Below are 20,297 nucleotides of genomic sequence, written 5' to 3' on the forward strand. Positions count from 1 at the left end.
GAAAGACTGGTGTGTTCTGCTGATTATAAACCCGGAGTCGCTTACAGTACATGCAACATCTTTGCTGCAGACATAACCGCTGTTTCCAGGAAGCTCTAAGAATTATTATAATTTTTCTGTTTGTGCAAACAGAAAAAAAGAGCTTCTGACATACTTTTTTGGAATTAGGACCACTGCAAGACAATTAATAAGATAATCAGCCATGTATGGACATTTAACTCAATACAAAATTCAAGACTAAGGCTAATTTCACACAGCAGAGAAACGCGACCCAAATCCCATCACGGCAGTGTAAATGGCCCGGTTACAACCTTTTCACCACACAAAACACAGTCTGGCATTTTGTAAGTTTTGCAGTTAAGTTAACAAGTTAAAGCAGAAATTTTTTTTTTAATTTTTTTTTACATACAAAGGTTAAGTTTCAACAAACACAAAAAATTTGTTTTTATCCTGTTGGCCAATCCCACAGGTTCACAGGTCCACCCCTTAGTAATGGTGAATCCCCCCAGGTGGACCTGTTTCGGTTCAGTTTGCATGTCATCTGAGCCACAACAAGGCCTTTGTTGGGGATAATCTAAAGCTTGGAACTCCACATTACTCCAGACATTTGAATTGAGAAAGCTTCCTGGATGGGAAGCGAAACGTCTTCAAACTTCGGAGAAAAGTCCAGTTGTTTTGTTTTTTTACTTTTTTAGAATGACCTGGATGACTGAAAATCTTCACCAACAATCCCAAAGGTTGTCTCCATTTGCCATCGTGATGGTGCAGAGGAGCTTAGGCTACAGTCACACTGCAGGGAAATGCGATCCATATCCGTCTTTTTCACAGCTGTGTGAACGGACCAATTCCGAACTTTTCACCCCCCAAAAAAGTCAGCTTTGGACCACTTCTATTTGTAGTACTAATTCAGATATATATCGGGATATTTTTCAAAGCATCCGCAGTCTGAACAGTCATCTCGCATTTTATTAATCTTTCACATTAATCTCCTGTCTCCCACTACACATCCACACACAGCAGTGGCAGTTAGCGCTCCATAAAAGACCGTTGTTAATAGCTGTGCTGCTTTCTTCTTTCTTCGTCTTACTACGATGTGGTCTTAATATTCTCGGCTCCTATTGCTCAACAGCTTTATAATAGTAACAAGGAGAGATGCCGGCCGGTATCCACATTTTCTTTTCTTTTCAAGTTTTTTTTTTTTTTAAACAGAACTTTATTGACTTCTAGAAACAATTACGTTTACCATTGCTTCCATAAGCAGCACGCTGCTTTGTGACGTCTCCTTCTGGTATCTGCGCGTGCGGATCCCTTTGCGGTATTGAGCCGTTCAGACAGAAATCTGACGGCGGCCGCATTTAATATTAGTATAACAGGCCACCTAAAAGAAATCCGATTTCAGCTAAAAAAAATCGGAATTGAGCATCTAGACCTGCAGTGTGAACGCAGCCTTAGACTACAGACTCTTTAAAACATACTTTTGTTTTACTTCGTGTGCAAAAACAAAGAAGCTTTTTCCTTAATCTGGTGAAGCCAGTATTGGCTTCCATGTTATCTGTGAGCTGGATCTATCATTGCATGCTTACTTTGTAAGAGGCGACAGTAGCACAGAGGCAAGAAATCAATCCTGGGTTGCTGGTTGGAACCCCTGCTCCGCCTGCCTCAGTGTTGTGCCTTTGAGCAAGAGACTTAGACAATTGTATGGCAGCCCTGCTTCTGTCAGTCTGTCCCAGGGCAGCTGTGACTAAAGTGTAGCTCACCACCGTCAGCTTATGAATGTGTGACTGAATGTAGCGTAAAGCGCTGCTCAGACCTGATAAAGTGCTATAGGAGTACCATCTGTATACATAACTGCAGTCAGATTGTCTGGCAGCACACTCTACAAAGACAATCTGATTTTACCATTTTTCCTTTCTTCCTCATTTTGGACACATTCTCCAAATGTTTTTTTTTTTCTCTCTTCAAAATCTCCCCATTAAATATCAAGGGGATGGTAAAATCAGTTACGTGTTATGAAAGCCATCAAATTCCACATTTACCTCCCTCGGGTTGGAAAAACGTAAGAGCAGAAAATGAAACGGCTTGATGTATCGGGTCAAATTAGCCCCAAATTAATTTGCTCAAATAATTTTGTCCCTTTTTTTTTTTTTTCCCGTCAGATCTATTAGGATTGTTAAAGTCTGCCCATGTGCCCGGTGTCGACAAGTCATTCCCAACCCCTCTGCCTGCAGTGTTATGATATTGGTTTTTTGGCATCACAGACTCACTTCACAGACAAAGACTAAATGAGAAAGCCTTGAAGCATTTCGAAACTTGATGGACAGAAATTATGCAGCACTCCAGATTCCTTTTGTCTCCCTTAATTGGAATTATAATGGAGGTTTTCCTTTTTACGTGCAGAGGCATTTTCTTAAAGTAGGACTTTCGAATTATTCAAAATGGATATTAACAAAAACACTCACCTTAATGCTTCCCTCCAGAGCGCGCTGTGTTTATTAATGGAGGAGTAATACATTAGAGTATTTCGTCTCTCTTTGAAATCACCGTCTTTCACTTGAAAACATGCCACTGCTTTTACAGTCACCATTTCCACCGGTCATTTCTGCATGTTTTTTTTTTTTTTTTTTGCATGACTATCTTTTAGAGGCTGTGCCTCCACAATGCAATCCCGCGGTGCGGTCTGAATTGTTGAATTCTGTGACAAAAATACAGTTTTAATGGTGTTATTAAAAAAAAAAACTGACTTCAACTGCAGTTTCCTGCTCATGCCTCTATGCAGCTGAAGTAATTGCAGCTGTTTGGTGAATCTGAACAGGATGTTAACTCGTTGTCGTTCTATCAAAAGACCTCAGCGTAAAGGCTTGTAAAGTTGGCTTGCGTTTAAGTCTAAAATAAAACAAAGGGCAAAAAAAAGACAAGATAACAATACTCCTAGATTTTTAATGTTTAAACATGACATATTTTATTTTATGTATATAAATTTTCCCTGTCTTGCAAAAAGCAAGCAAAGCCTGAGTCCCCAGGGCAACTCGAAAGAATGTTAATTTTCTATTTTTTGTGTGTGTGTGTGTGTGTGTTTTGCTAGATCTCCTATAAAGCAGTGAGCTCCTTTGACCCTGAGCTGGATCTCTCCAACCAGAGCGGGAAGGCAGTGAAGCTGGGCAACGAGACCACCCACGTGTTCACGGGCCTCTACCCGGGCTCCACATACTCCTTCACCCTGCGTGCCAGCACAGCCAAGGGCTACGGCCCCCCTGTCATAACCCAGTTCACCACCAAGATCTCAGGTCAGCAGGGTCAATGGCGAGGCCAGTCCTGATGCAGAATGTGTTGTCCAACATTAGCTGGAGATGGAGGCCCAAGATTTTGTTTCTCTTGCAGCCTAAAAAAAAAAAACTATCTAAATCACGTCCAACCACTTTTGAACATGGAAGTAGCGGTTCTGCAGAACTTACTTGCTGATTACAGACTAAAATGTTTTAAAACGTGATCAAAATAAAGATAGAACATGATTATTAGAATATCTCTGAACCAGGGCCGGATTATCCATAAGGGCCAGTGGGCCAGTGTCCAGGGGCACCAACCATGGGGGGGGGGGGGGGGGGGGGGGCACCACATGACACATGCTTTAAAAATATATTTTTCATAAATTGTTATATTATTTACTTGAAATTGTTGAAAGACCATGCATTATTCGTTTTGTTAACACTGATGTCACAATAACAATAAATGATAAATAAATCAAGATTTTTTTTTTATTTCAACATTTTAAAATGAGATATTTGAATATTGCTCACTGCTCATATGCCTACATGTAGTTGTGTAAGATAGTAAATAGTAAATTACATTACAGAAATCCCCTTGATTATGTCTGATGTTTTTGACCGGAGGACAGCACGGGTAGGGGGGGGGGCTTTGAGGTATAGTGCCCAGGGGCACCACATTGTCTTAATACGGGCCTGCTCTGAACAGTAGTAGATAACAAAGATGAAACTCTCATGAAATATCAATTTGTTGTACAAAGAAATATTTCAAGCATCTGTGTCTATTAATTTTGATGATTGTGTTCTATGCACGGCAAAAACCCGAAATTCAATGTCTCTGATCAACTAGTAAAAAAAAAAAGGATTTTTCTTGCAGAAATGTTATTTTATGGCCAACACTATGATGGGGGGGGGGGGGGGGGGGCATGAATGCCTGACAGTTGTCCAGCAGGCTTCCACTGACCACCTCCTCAGACAGGATACACCAGAAAGGGCCAGTGCCATAAGATCTGGCTGTTCAGAGTGCTGTACCCAAGCATGTTAATGGAACGTTTAAGTGGAAGAAAAACATGGTTAAAAAGGGGGCAAAAAGAAGAGTGTCGAAATCAAGAAGGTTGAAACAAAGATTAAGACTTTGAGGAATATTTGGCTGGATCTGTGTCACACAAATGTGTCCTTGACATGGGCGACAACTAGTGCTCTACTTAAGCCTGACCTGAACCAGAGGACATGCAAGAAGCACCTGGTCTAAGGAGGCGAAGGGGGTTGACTGTTGCTTTGTTTTTCATAATCCATTCCTCAGATGAAAGTACGTTTTGCTTCGTTTGGGCCCCAGAATGCGTGGAGTTTGAAGGAAGAGTGGAGAGCCGCAGAAAATACAGAAGCGGGGTTGCTTGAAGTCCAGTGTGAAGTTTCCATAGTCAGCTTGAGGAGTCATGTCATCTGCTGGTGTTTTCATCAAGAACAAAGTCAGCGCAGTCATCCACACGGATATTATAAAATACCTCAAGCATCCCTCTGATGGAAAGCTTCACTAGGATGCTGATTTCATTCTATATGAAGGACCTGGAGCCCATCTACACTGATGAAAGTACTAACATCTGCTTTGATTATTTTGCTATCATTATTTTTGGCTGGTCGGCCAACTCGTCTGACCTAAACCTCATCAAGCTTATGGTGGAAGAAGAAGATGACAGAGACCAGGCCGAACAATGCAGCTGAACTGAAGGCTGCCACCTGGGCGTCCTTAACGCCTCCCACAGACTGATTGCCTCTGTGCCGCGTCGGATTGATGGATTAATGCATTTAGGAGTCCTGACCCTGGATTGGATGCATTTAATGTATCGAGATATAGACAGGATTTTGAGTAACCTTACATTTCTGTGTTGAAAATCTTTTTTTGTTCTCATACATTAGAATTTCAGAAACACTGTTTTTTTTGGTTTTGTTTTTACGAAAAGTCATAATTAATAAAAAAACATTTATATAAATGTGGTGATGTAATTTAGATAGAATATTTAACTTATTCAGCAGATTACAAACTGTAATTGATTACCTTTTCAATTATATTTAGGTTTATTCAATTTAATTCAATTTTATTTTATTTATATAGCGCCAATTCATGAAGCATGTCATCTCAAGGCACTTTACAAAGTCAAATTCAATCAGATTATACACATTGGTCAAAAAAAAACTATCTAAGGGAACCCAGTTGATTGCATCAAGTCTTGACAAGTAGCATTCACTCCTCCTGAAGAAACGTAGAGCTATGGGGCAGTCGACTGCAGTGTTGATGGCTTTGCAGCAATCCCTCATACTGAGCAAGCATGAAGCGACAGTGGAGAGGAAAAACTCCCCTTTAACAGGAAGGAAAATCTCCAGCAGAACCAGAACCAGGCTCAGTATGAACGGTCATCTGCCTCGACCGACTGGGGGTTAGAGAAGACAGAGCAGAGACACAATAAGCACAGAAGCACACATTGATCCAGGAATCTGTTCCACATTAGATGGTAATAGCGGGTGATCTGTCTACCCTGGATGGTGTCACAGCTAACAGAACACCAGACCAGGTGTACCTTCTATGAAGAAAAAGAGAGAGAACAAAAAGTTAAAAGTTGAAATAACAACGGACAATGCAAACTGGAGAGCAGTAGGAGAACTCAGCAGAGTGAGAGAAATAGACCTGATGTCCTCCAGCAGCCTAAGCCTATAGCAGCATAACTATAGATATACTTCAGGGTAACATAAGACACTCTAACTAGATGCTTTGTCAAAAAGGAAAATATATTGAGTTGTACCTGTGTACAAGAAAATAAAGAAAACCTTGATTCTGAGCAAACAGCAGCAGTTAACATTACTGCTTTTTTTCTCTCACTTTAGCTCCCTCCATGCCTGTCTACGACCAAGAGACCTCTCTGAACCAGACGGACAGCACGGTCACTGTGCTGCTTAAGCCGGCCCAGAGCAGAGGCGCGCCTGTCAGGTAGGCTTCCGCAGTAACGACACCGACGATGCTCTCCAGCATGAAGAAGCGAAAAGAAAAACAACAAAGCAGCGTATAGAAAACCCACAGAACTACCATCAACAAGCAAAGCATTATCAAAGAGCTTGTTTTTATCAATACCCCCACCGTGAAAGTAAGTTACCAGGGAATTCAGCGCCTTACCATACACATCTGAGCTTTATTTGTTTGCGGATTTTGATCCTGTGAAAAGGAAGCCTAGCCTTTGAAGATGAGAACAAAGCTTGGTGCAACCCAGGCTAGCTCCAGGAACTCTCTCATATACGCGTCTTTCATGTAGCACGCTGCCCACCCTGAGCCACCGCAGCTTTTCAGGGGGAGTGAGGGAATTTAGCCTGCTTGGTGCAGAATATATTACTCATTATTAAGGAAAGGGTGCAGGTATTTTCCTTTCTAAAAAGAACGTTCATTGCATGAATGCCACTATTTTGGCCCATGAGAGCCCCTGCAGGTGTCTGGCAGGGGCTTATTGGGCAGATGGATTTTAGTGGGATAATATCTTACCTCCGTTCAAAGTTTAAAAAGAGTTGCCCCGAAGGCACAACCAATTTTAAGCACGCTAATTAGTCAACATAATCTAAGAAAACTAATTTACTGTCACTTCATTGCACACTGAATAACATATTAAGCAGTTCAACATTATTAATAGGTGATAAAGTGATCCAAACAGCTCGAGGCAGAAGGTCTTCCAGCAGTGTGGCGGTTCTGATTCTGGCGCTGGGGCATCTGACGGCAGCAGTTTCAGAGGTTAAGGTCGAGGGCTTTGGGATTTTTTTGACAACGCTAAGAGGCCTGTTCCTATCACAGCTCTGAAATGGACCCTAATCAAAGGTTAGGGACCCTCCCAGTGACTGCTCTGGCTCCCCTCACCGTTCTCAGCAGGGCCCTCATGTCAAGCATGTTGCAGCTGCAGCACCATGCAGAGAAAGGCTAATGTGCTTTAACCCTACACCGCTACGTGCATCTCCTCAGAGCTCTGCTTTACTGAAAAATGTCCGGAGTAAATGACGCGCTATACAGAAATCCTCATTTGTTTTTGGTTCTGACAGTTATGTAACTGAAAAGGCTTAATTTAACAACAAAACAGTAAATAAATTCAGTTAATTAGTGAAAACCAGGCCTTCCTGATCTCCTCATATTCTAATCTTGCTTTTCTACCCTGCTAGAGAGTATTGTTTTTTTTTTTTTTTTTACTTTTAGCATGGGTATAGTTGGTAGTATTTCCATATTTTCTGACGGTATATTTTGGGACCATTGTTAAAGTTTGAATGTGTACGATCTAGCTGCAGCCATCTGCCAACCCTCTGCTGCATCTTCCTTTTTTCCAAGAATCTGGATCGAGCATTGGAGACTAGAAGGCGGCGTCTAGATTGTCTGGTTTTGGTGACACGAATGGCCGATCGTGTTGCAACGATGTATAAGATGATGTTTATGCTGACAGTCTCGGCTGAACGTTGAGGTCTACATTTCCAGTCAGAGGTTTTCATACACCCATCATGGGCATGGATGTCCTAATCATTTTAGGCTTTTCTTCAAACTAATGACGCTGAACTAGGGCTGGATGATATTCCAATAACAAAACAGGGGTCAATAAAAAGTTCAATAAAAAAACAGTGCATTCCAGCCCATCATGTAGGTTAATACCACAGTCATTACATCCTCCAAACCAATCACAAACTAAGGAAAGCTCCATTAGCCTTCAGAGAGTTCAGAGAGCACGTGTTCTTTTTTTCTTTTTTAACTCTTACAGTTTTCGTATAAAGTTGGGTGAATAAAGGACTGTGTTTGAATCCATTTATTTAAAAATAGGTCACTAAGCAACAGGCTAAAATACCCAGGGCTGCACTTAAAATGTATATTTAGAATTTTTTTTTAATAAATATCGACATCGATCAATATGAGTTCTATTTTATCGATATGCTTTTATTCTATATTGTCCAGCCCTACGCTGAACCTTTAGTCCTTCATGCAAGTAGTGATCAACGTACCGCCTCCCTGGTCACATGGGCTGGTGGCCGCCATCTTGCAGCAGAGATGGATTTATTCAGCAAAGACAGGGAAGCTGGTCACTTTATGGGAAGAAAAGTGGAGGTAAATAGGAGGGAAAATTGATTGAAACATTTTTAATTCAATTAAATTTTATTTATAGAGCACCAATTCATGAAACATGTCACCTCAAGGCACTCTCCAAAGTGGCTTTTTAGTGGGTGCGGCTAATTTTAGATTGGGACTGGATTGCAAAAATTAATCTTCACAAACGCTTCCCAACCAATCTGACTAAACCTGATCTACTTTGCAAAGAAGAGAGGGCAGATATTTAAGTATCTGGATGTGCGAAGCTTGTAGAGACATAACCTTGCAGATTAAGTTGCCTTGTGGGGGCTTCTGCAAAATATTTGGGTTATGAATACAAAAGGACATCACATTTTCAAGTTTTGGTTATTATCTGACAAAATATGGAACAAATTCAAGGGGAGTGAGCACTTTTGCCAGTGACTGTAGGTTCGCCAGGATAACAAGTAAACTCCCTCATGGCGGGCCCCTCTACACAGTTGCTCCACAACGCCTTAAAGGAGAGTGACAAACACTCGGGCTTGCTGTAAAACTCAATTTTACACTATCAGCTCATGTGGGTCCTTTAAAGATTACAGCCTGGAGATCTTTAGTCAGGCTTGTCAGCTCACGTTTACCGTGTGTGCAGCTGTCCAGATAAATGCCCGAGCAGCCGACGTGGAAGCCCGGGCAAGTAAGACAGAGTGATGGCTTTTTAATTTTCTCTCAGGTACAATTCAGATGGCCTTACGCAGGCTGCCATTCTTTCTGCGGAGTAATTACAGAGCTCTAATTATAATTAACAGAGGCTCAGAAAGTGGGAGCTTCCACTCATTAGAGGACTGGGGCTGCTTAGCTGTTTACCAGAGAAGGGGGTTGCACACCAAAAGGAAAGATAAAAACAGATGCTTCTTTGAAAAGAAACACAGATATTTGGGTTGTAGGCCCGATCTTAGAGAGGAGTTTGCAGCGACGCCTTGCCTAAATGCTCTCCTACGTATCTAAAGCGCGGTTACACTCTGTGCATGTTTAATAATTGAAGAACAATGAAAACAATGTGTTTTGATACAGATGTTTAGTTTTTTTTTTTTGCAGAGCATGAATAGTTAATGAGTCCCAAGATATTCCATTAAAAAATATTCATCCGCAGAGTTCACCGCATGGCACCGCCGCCGCTCAGAACTAATTGAGGCAGCCTTTGATCACAGCGGAGCCTCACCCTCATCTAAACTTTAGAGGTCCGCGGGTCCGCAGCTCCTTTCCCCACCTTCTCACTTCTCTTCAATCTCCGAGGGCGTAAAGGCCAGCAGGCGGCCTCCTCGTGTGCGCACGCTGTTTTCAAATATGCATTGCAAAAAAGGAGCGGAAGCGGTAAAGGGCAGCAAACAGGAGAGATTGGGATTCAGGTCCGAGAAAGGATGCTGCCGTGCTCGTTTAAGGGGCTTTTTTCTACCTTCGCCCTGTGAGGGACGAGGCAGGCTTTTGATGAACTGACAGTGACTAAGAAGTGGTTTTTATTCAGAGGAGTAATCAGGGGTTCATATTTTCCTGAATGTTTATGGGGGATCTTGTGATTACACCCCCCCCCCACCCCCCGAATTCAAGGAATGCCAACATGTCTCTGTGTTCCTATGCAGTTGGAAATGTGATAATTGTATTTTCTACTTCTGGATAAGTTCGCAGTATAGGGAGATTTAGTATATGGAGCAATATTTGTATTTCAAGACTTTATGCTTGTTTCATTGTCTGCATATGTAATCCATCCATCCATCCATCCATCCATCCATCCATCCATCCATCCATCCGTCCGTCCATCCATCCATCCATCCATTCATCCATCCATGTCCAACCATACATGTAAACAGATTATAATCTGCTGGACTTGATGTGAATCCTTGCATCTGTATTTACTTTATTTGTAAAATGGTGCAGATTAGTCTGTGCATCCAAAAAATCTCAGGAAATGTGGAAATCACATTGATTTCTGATCGTCCCACTTTTGTCTTCAGGTCACGCATCATTTCAGGTCCATTTTTTTCCATCTCCATCTACTGTGCCATTTTACCATTGGATGACTATTGTCCACATAACAGGGTTCCATGGCAGATCCATGCACCATTCTGTCTGTCCACCCATCTAACCGTTTGCTTTTAAATTTGTCCACTCACCTTCCTACCTATCTATCCATCTATCCATTCATTCATTTCCTCTCTCTCCATTCATCCATCTGTACTTTTCATCCATCTGTCTGTCTAGCCACCCCTCTGTCCATTTATTCATTTGTCTTTCTCTCTGTCCGTCAAACTCTTTCTTTCCATCTGCCCATCTATCTATCTATCTATCTATCTATCTATCTATCTATCTATCTATCTATCTATCTATCTATCTATCTATCTATCTATCTATCTATCTATCTATCTATCTATCTATCTATCTATCTATCTATCTATCTATCTATCTATCTATCTATCCATCCATCCATCCATCCATCCATCCATCCATCCATCCATCCATCCATCCATCCATCCATCCCTCTGTCTGTCAGTATGTCCATCCGTCCATTAGTTCGTCCATCTTTCTCAATCTATCCCTCTGTCTGTCAGTATGTCCATCCGTCCATTAGTTCGTCCATCTTTCTCAATCTATCCCTCCGGTGTCCGTTAATTTTTCTGTCCAGCCACCTATTCATCTGTTTCCATCTACCATTTGTCCATCTCTCCATTCACGTTTCTGTCCATTTTCCCGTCTGTATGTCTGTCCGTCCATCAATCAGTCTGTCCTTCAATTAAGTCAGTGGTTTATGTAGGTATTAAAGCTCAAATCTCACCTTGACAGAAAGACATGGAGTAAACTTGCAGCAAACTTTAAGGAACCCTGATCTCCAATTAAATTTTGCCTCGTCCATTCCTGCCTTTTTTTTTTTTTTCCTGCGATGGTGGGTGTTTCGTTTAGAAGCTGAACATTTCAGGAAATCAACTGTAAAGGCTTTATAAAATAAAGGCTTGACACGGGAGAGACACGGATCCACTGCACTGTGCAGCAGAGCAGCACCGAGCTTGATTGGATAATGCGATTTTGCATGCTGATTGAGTTTAGGAGGCAATAAAACGCCAGACGTTTGAGTTGGAAGTATCAGATGTTCCTGTGTGACACAGGAAGGGAAGCTGCACTGGAAGATCGCTTAATATCACTGCCTCAAACAGAGAACAAATGTCCATTCCACTTGAGCAGAAAAAAACTCCTGATATTTTAGATAAACATTTGCTGAAAGAATCAATATCCATTTATATATATATATATATATATATATATATATATATATATATATATATATATATATATATATATATATATATATATATATATATGTGTATATATATATATATGTGTATATATATATATATATATATATATATATATATATATATATATACGGATATTGATTCTTTCTTTTTTTTTTTTTATTATTTGTGTTATTGCTAATCAGTGTAACATTCCTAAGTTGGATTTTGCTCCTAATCTCCCAGGCCAACGTGCGAAGCCGGGAACATTTTTCACCAGAGGGGACACTGTTTCTTTAAGAGGATTACCCAACTGTCTATCAGTCATGTCGTGTTAAACTAATGTTTGCAATGGCCCCTCGTCAGCGCCAGCATCCGCCTCCTCACGCCGTAACATCAAAATAGATGTTTACATGTTTCTGCTGGAGGGGGAAAAAAAAATAATAATTTGGAACGCTTTCCTTATCATCCACACCACTAAATCAGCCCTTCTCTCGCTTTCAGCTGTAACCTATGCCATAAGCGTCTCCTCCAGCCTGTAGCGTTTGATTATCTTTGCCTAACCACGGCCTGATATCAGTTAAGGGATTTTCTTGCATCCTAAAATAGGTCCCAACTTTCTTTGATCACGGCATAGCAAGCACTAATGGCTAGCACTAAATGTGACTCAACTCGCTGCTTTTCACGATTTACCAGCAAATGTAATCGATGGCACCTTCTAATTTGTTTGCTTTATAGCTTTTACAGACACCGGGGGGGGGAAAAATAAAGAGGTAGAAGACAGAGGGCAAGGAGGAAGGATGCAGGGTCAGGAGAAACCGTTACTTATAGCTGCTTTTAAATCACACATATAGGCAGAGAGAGGCAACAGATTAACATTAACCCAAGACAGTGATTGAAAATGCCTCCCTTCCCCGCTCCCTGATCTGCTCAAACAGCACGCAGTCCTCCCCCTATTAGCCCACATGAAAAATAAATCTGGGTTTCAGGTCGCAATCCAGTCGATTTTAAGTCAGTCCGCAATAATTGGTCGATGTCACATGGCGGTGGAGCGTAGCTCTGTCGGGCGGCGAGGCTGGAGGAGGCCTAATTGGTGTCAGTTCAGGTTGCAGCGTTGCTGCGGGAAAATACAGGGCCCCCCCCTCCCACCCCCCCGCTGGCTCCTTCGTGGAAGACGGTACTGTAGAGCTTACCAGGTTCTCATGATTCCGGTTCTCTCTTTTGCCTGCTTGGTTGTCACTATATCTCTGTTCTGGTGAGGCTTGAGAAGGTTCGGAGTCTTTCTTCCCCTGGAATCAGACATTTGTGAAAACCACTTTTCATTTACTTGAGTTCTCTTTCCTAGAACAATTTTAACAATATTGAAATTGAAAACACGCAGTTTATAACTTTTAAAGAAGTCATATGAAGCTCTGTTGATCTTTACTCACGTTTAAGGGCGTTACATTAGTTTTGAGCACGGACAAAGCAAACAAATGGGCCGAACACCTGCCTTGTAGCTAGTTTGACAGAAATCAGACAGCAGTGGACCAGCAGTTGTAGAGTTTTTTGCTGACCACACAGAGCAGTACAAGCTGTTCTTAGAGAGGGTGTTATACAGTTAGGAACTTACATTTTAGCATCTCATTGCATCTATAGCTATTCTAGTAAACAATATTATTTATTTAGAACCCCAGAAATATGCTTTTCCCTGGCAAATATAGCTTAAAATAATTCTCAGTCAGCCGGGAAGTTTGTCTCTGATACGAAATGACATCCCATCAATGTTGGGGGGGTGTTGGGGGGGTGGGGTGGGGGGAAATCCACTTATTATTGAGAATTAATAATTCTCAATAATAAGTGGAAAAATCTCGCTTGACAGCAATCTCTCCTTCACATGATATCTGACCAGCATTTTTTTTATTTTTCTGTTGATGCTTTGATGAATTATTTTAATAGACATATGAAACCAAGTTTGTTTATATGATAATCAGATGTAACCATAATAAAGTAGACCTTATTTTGTATCCATACCTTGTTTTTGCTATTTCCCTGAACTGCTTTAAAATTTCTAAATATTTTACATTTGTAAAATAGTCTATAAAATAAAAGTTAAACTCTTTATTTTAAGAAGAGAACAGTTACATCTACTCAAAGTTTGAGTTAACGCTAAACCAGCTTTTTATATTGTAAACTGAAATTTTATTATATTTGGACAGATCAGACCAGACGGGGGGGATCTATCATCACTACAGCTAAACTGTTAACGATCCTTTGATCATTTAGAAGCTTGTGTGCAGTATTGATTAATTATTGTTTAGGCTCATCTTTGATTGCATATCCGTTACCTTCTTGTTTGGCAGTGGAGAGCAAACTTATTGTTAGGTTTTAGCAAGTATAGCAGTGTTTGTAGTGGACACCTGCTACAATGTTGGGTCTGCCTTTTCTCCAGTCCAGTAATTTGGCAGGTGTCATTGCAGGTGGAAACCAAGAGTGTTGATGTGGTCGAAAATCAAGAACACCTAGTCATCAAGTCGGTCAGCCATCATTAACTCTTAATGCCTTGATTAACTGTCAATGAAAGAGGTTCACAGGGCGCACCAAGTTCAGAGGGTGATATTAGCAACATGGTCTATAGGGAGGTTGGGTAGGTAGGTAAGTTTGTTAAATTTTATGCATAAGCTGTCGTCGTCTTTTGTTCCACTACTCGCCGATGCAGAGATGCTCATCAAGTCTTGTAAATGGCATCAATTTGCAGCCATTTATGTGCATTTAAGGTGTAGAGCTGTTTAAAGTCTCGGCGAGAAAAAAATGTCTCCTAAAAGCAAGCTTTGGGGTTCTAATGAGATCGAGGTCAGACCAACTTCTCACTGCATCAGGACAGCAATCAGGTTCTCACTGCAAAAACGGAACTAAAAATAAGTACAATCTTCTTAAAATGAGTGTATCTGTCCTTGATTTGAGCAGGTAAAGAAGATGGCCTGCCAATGGAATAAGACTTTTGCACTTAAAATAGGAACAACTCAACTCCATCGTCTTATTTCAAGTGCATGGATTGCGACCTTTCAAGTGGATGTCTAATTATCCTATTTTAGGGGTCAAAATACTCATTCCATTGGCAGATAATATTATTTACCTGCTCAAATCAAGGACAAAAACACACATTTTCAGAACATTTTACTTATTTTTATGTCAGTTTTTGCAGTGGAACTTCTAAATTAAAAAACAATGCACGTGTCTGACATAGCTGTTCATTTAGGTGTTTTTTTTTTCTGGTATATATTCAAGTTCATTGCATAATTCTAACAACCAATTTGAGCGTGCAGTTCTTCTTTACGACGCCATTATCAATCAGGGATTTCACAGTTCGTCAATCTTTAAGCCCCGTCACGGCTAAGAATTTATACCTGATGTTTCCTGTGCATAAAAATACGCTAAACTACGTTTGCCTCAAGACCAGCATGGGCTCGTGGAAAATTCCAGCTCCACAAGATCTGAGCTCCTGTTATTACCACGGCCATTGTGGTTCATCTGTTGTTTGTTTCTTTGTGTCACATTAAATCTAGAAACTGACTAAAATGTCTCAGGTCTGTCAAAATGAGTCATAATGTAAACTGTGAACTCAGTAAGAGCTGACAAAGTGTCAGCTGCTTAAAGGCTTATTAGCAAGTTGGCAGCAATTAGGCGAACAAAAAAAAAAGGTTAATGCGTTTCATACAACCAGGAACAACTTTGTGAGCCAGTTCAGCTTGCTTAAAGGCTCTGCACCCATTTTACAAACACTGAGAATGACAACCAGGCCGTTTTTTATTTTACATTTACCGATAGATATAATATTGGTGCAATAGGGGAATGACTGGTTTGGATTTCCACATAACAAGCGTTCTTCTCTTTGGAGCCTTGGAGCCTGTGGCACTTTCTATTTAGCCCGCAGAAAGGAAAGCAACTCTATTAAAACTGTGTCTGTCAATAAATCATAGCACAGTCACATAATCATTTTATAAAGTGACACCTGGGGGTAGCCAGATTTCCACAGGTATTTACTAACTGATTTGTAATATAACAAACCTAATGTTCTTACTGCCGGGGTGAGTGATCATTTCTTCAACCCTTGAAATGGAAATGAAAACAAAATCTGTCTTTTATCAAAACTTTCTTTTAAAGTACATGTGATTTTACAGCGCTGTGAAAAAAAAATGTTTATGCCCTTATGGATGCCTTAATTTTTGGGTTTTTGGACACAATTAATTGTTTCAGATTATCAAACACATTTTGAAATCAAAGTTAAAGCTAAAAGATTAGTTTTCTAATGAGGATTTGTGTTATGAATTGAATAAAGCTATCCAAAACCATCGGGTCCTTCATATGAAAGTTAGCAGTTTCCTAAAACCTCATCACTGGTTCGCAAACCTTGGCAACAGCAACTGCCATCAAACAACTGCCGATACATTTTTACATCATTGCTGGGGAATTTCATCCTAATCTTATCAATTTAAGTACAATAAAGGTCACACCAGAGCATCTGAACTGGGTTTAAATCCAGACTTTCACTAGTCCGCTACCAAAGCTTTATATGTCACATTCTGGTTTCTTTTCTGACCTCCTGGATGAATTTGTTGATGTGTTCCTGAAATAATTTTGTAAAGAAGCCAACCATGTTTCCTCTCTTGTTTTTCTTGTTTCTTTTTTTTTTTTTTTTGTCTCACTGGGCTTTGCTGGTTTCCCAAATTTAAAGAAACGATTAATAGTTTTCAATAACTTATTCTCTGTTCTTGGATTTCTTTGGAAAGTGAAATCAAATATATTAAATAATATTTTCCACAAAGGGCTAGTTTTGTTTGGGCAACCTTTCAGTTATTAAATGAAATACTTTGAAAGCCCCATTTTAAATTCACTCGGGTAACTTTTTTTTATATTAAAATGTATGATATAAAACATTTGAAGTGTGACAACAAAGCAAGAATAACCATCTTGCTTTTGTTTTCTCTTTTTTTCCCCTATAGTTTAACTAGACTAAGTGACAGTACACATCAGATCTGAAGTGTTTTGGCTCAGACTTCCATGCAGACTAATCAGTCATTTCTCTGCTGCTCTCCAGCTACTTAAGTGGCTCCCGATGTACCTTCCCTACCTGGCCTTTGACCTCCATTCTCGATGGGGGACAGTAATTAAAGGCTGATTTCTCCTGCAGACTCTGAGCAGGATTAAATATTTCATTACCTCTCTACCCTGTTGCTAAATAGGAGAGCTCTAAGGAATTGGGACACACCCACTGAGAGCAAAGAGGGGAGCTTCTAATGACACTCCAAGCACCTCATGATAAACTGTAGGGTTAAAGAGCATTTGCTGTACACACATGGGGATACTTAGTCATCCACCACCATCCGCAGGGAACAATTGATCATCTGCACGCCTTCTATACAGCTTAGGAGTACAGCTACTTGAGCAAAGATAGTTTTTTGTCTAGATTCACCCAAGCTCACTTTATTCAGCCTTGCATTTTTATACAGTGTGGCAGAGCTTAGTGTCAAAACTGATCGTAAACTGCTAAATAGGTGTGCAGTAATCGTTGAAATTGTTCTTCATTAAATAGATTAATAAATTGCTCAACTATTTGAACCAGGAAAGACTGGATGCAACATTATTCTGTGCTGGATCAAATTAAGATAAGATATTCCTTTATTGCCCCACAGTGTTATTCTTCCTTTTAAAGCGTTTGTCATCTGAGCCTGCTTTATTTCAGCTTGAATATTTTTATGACGATGTGTGAAAGATTTTCCTGTTGCATATCATTGCCACAAAAAAAGATTTCAAAATAATTATGCTCATCTTGTGTTTTCGTTTATGCAAGTGGTTCTTTTATGTTGTTTTCAAACATGGTTTGAAGAAATTACTTTTCAAAAAGGCTCCTTGAACGTAAATGAAGAAGAAAAAATTAAATGAAAGAAATGCATCCAGTTTTTACCTTTTTTGTCTGTCATTAAAAAAGCCTTAAAATCTATGTAAATGTAATAATTTTAGTATTTGTTTTTAAAAGCTTTAAAATATTTCTATTTATGTATCAAAACAAAAACTGTTTTTTTTTATCATCTTAAATTTCAAGTTAATTAAATATTGTATATGTGTTATTATTATAATTCAATGCCAATCAAACTCTTTGTTATAATAAGTCCATTGATTAATATAATATGAAGGTGTCAGAGAGTAAAAAGATGTCCAAGGAGACCAAAAGATTGCAATAATCTTCACTACAACACAATCAACAAATATATGGCGTTTCCTAACCAAGCAGTCAGATGTGAATGTTTTCAATCATTCAATAGAGAACTGTTACCTGGCATAGATTGATTTGGCATTTCCATGGTATGATGATTATTAATGATCCATACATCCATGTTGTCCATTTCTACATTCATACTTAAATCTGTACATCCAGCTTACGGCCATTCATGTGTTCAGAATATCCTTCCATTTGTCCAAAAAAGGTTAAAAAAATTAAAAAAATAATATAAAACAACTGGACTTCTACCATAGTGTGGAGTTCCACCCTACTCCAGACATTTTAAATTGAGAAAGCTTCCTGGATGGGAAGCAAAACGTCTTCAGCTTCAGAATAGAAGTCCAGTCATTTTATTTTTTAACCTTTATTTTTAATTGATCATGACCTGGATGACGGGGAATCTTTACCAACACCTCAGTCTGTCTCTAAATCTATCCCTCCATCTGTCCCTCTGTTTATTTTTCTCTTTCCATCCATACATCCATGGGCGTGCAAGCTTTGGTCAAGCTGTTTACAGGTTCAGAAAGAAAAACACAACATCCCACCCCTGCATCACTCTTAAACAGAAGGGATACTATACAGTCCAGACTGTATGGTATCAAAGACGGTGGGTCATGGGTCTGCCCCAGGTTCTCCTCCCACTGGAACATGGCTGAAAAACCTCAGAAGCAAAGATGTAGAAATCCTTCTGATCCTGAAGCGCATCATCTCTTAGATGACAAATCTCTGTACACCCTAAGGTTGAGCCCCACCCAGCCCCACAGAGACAGTCTCTTGGATATGGGATCATATTGTTGTTGTTGTTGTTTTTCCTACATACATTTTGCATGATCAAATGGGAGCAGAAAGAAGATAGACTCTTATTTTGTCTGCCCCCTAGTGATAAGGGTTGGAGAATAAATGGACCAGTGCGTTGAGCGCTAGACTGAAAGGTGAACATCCTTTTAACCATGACAGACTGGTAAAAAAAAATCCTCTTTACTGCAGATGAAATCTTATCTCTTATCTCTCAGCCAGTTGCTCTTGAACTGGACACCAAGACACCTTAGACTCATCCCCAAACCTCTTGTTGTTTGAGGGGGAAAAAAACCACAATCATAACTTGCCATGAAAAAAAAATGCTTTAATTGTATTTGTTTAATCGTATACGTCAATCCTTAAGATGCAGATATATACTAAATAGTAAAATTCAAGCTTATAAGATACCCATATCTGTTTTTCAGTCAATACACTGCAAAAACGGAACTTAAAATAAGTAAAATGTTCTTAAAATGAGTTTATTTGTCCTTGATTTGAGCAGGTAAATAAGATTATTTGCCAATGGAATAAGATTTCTGCACTTAAAATAGGAACAACTCATCTCCATCCCCTTATTTCAAGTACAGGATGTCTAATTATCTTATTTTGGGGGTCAAAATACTCATTCCATTGGCAAATAATCTTTTTCAAGGACAAATACACTAACTTAAAGAACATTTGACTTATTTTTAGATCCGTTTTTTGCAGTGTAGTAGAACAGAGCTCCATGTTTGGTCTTAACAACTGTTTTCTGCTCTTATAGAGATGAGCACTAGTCCTCAATCAGGCTTGCTTGTTCTCCGTGGCAGCTGTAAACAGACTCTTTGTCACTCCGCGACTCAATAGATTTAACAGGTGGATGTGTGATGCATACTAACGTGGACGGCCATAAGACCTCTCCCTCACACTAAGTGGCCGGCTCAGAGACAATGTCATCTCTGTCAGGGGCACACAAAGCTGCCGTTTTGGTCCGGCTCACCACACGGCCTGAGCCGCGGCGAAATGGAGGGAGCCGTAAAATTTTTAAAATCAGACCCCTTTTAAATCTGTTACTGCTTATAAGTTTTGGATTTAGTTAATTAGTTTCAAAAAATTGTTTTTCTGTGGAGGGAATTTCTATGGGACTTGGAGCCTTGGCACATGCATGTTTGTGTTTTTCATTAAAAAAAAGACTATTTCCACACTTAAGCAAAGCTAAGTGGTAAAACTTGAAAATGCACATTTTGCCAGCAGCCTTCTACCAAATACCCATTGGAGTGGCTTTCTCCTGTTTGGTGTGTGTGTTTGCAGCGTGTACCAGGTGGTGGTGGAGGAGGAACGTCCACGCAGAGCACGGGGCACCGCCGAAATCTTACGCTGCTACCCAGTTCCCATTCACTTCCAGAACGCCACGCTCCTGAACTCGCAGTACTACTTCACCGCTCAGTTCCCCGCCGCCGGGGTCCACTCACCCCAGCCCTTCACCGTGGGCGACAACAAGACCTACAACGGCTACTGGAACGCCCCTCTGCTGCCACAGAAGAGCTACAGCATCTACTACCAGGCTGTCAGCACGGCCAACGGGGTGCGTTTGCCAACCTTTTCTGTTTATTTGAAACTCCAGACAGATGAATTTAGACAAATGC

At 40.2% G+C, this 20,297-nt stretch overlaps 1 protein-coding gene across 13 annotated transcripts in view; it reads left to right on the forward strand.

Moving 5' to 3' along the window:
- LOC105932254 (protein tyrosine phosphatase receptor type M) overlaps nt 1-20,297 on the forward strand; it is a 263,775-nt gene that overhangs the window by 142,568 nt on the left and 100,910 nt on the right. For all 13 annotated transcript variants that reach the window (XM_036138466.1, XM_036138464.1, XM_012871320.3 and 10 more), the window contains exons 10-12: nt 3,083-3,284; nt 6,141-6,243; nt 19,963-20,236. In XM_036138466.1, the coding sequence (XP_035994359.1) occupies nt 3,083-3,284; nt 6,141-6,243; nt 19,963-20,236 (579 nt within the window). The remainder of the gene's footprint in view (nt 1-3,082; nt 3,285-6,140; nt 6,244-19,962; nt 20,237-20,297) is intronic.

The sequence above is a fragment of the Fundulus heteroclitus genome, chromosome 6 (genome assembly GCF_011125445.2).
Source record: "Fundulus heteroclitus isolate FHET01 chromosome 6, MU-UCD_Fhet_4.1, whole genome shotgun sequence".
NCBI lineage: Eukaryota > Metazoa > Chordata > Actinopteri > Cyprinodontiformes > Fundulidae > Fundulus > Fundulus heteroclitus.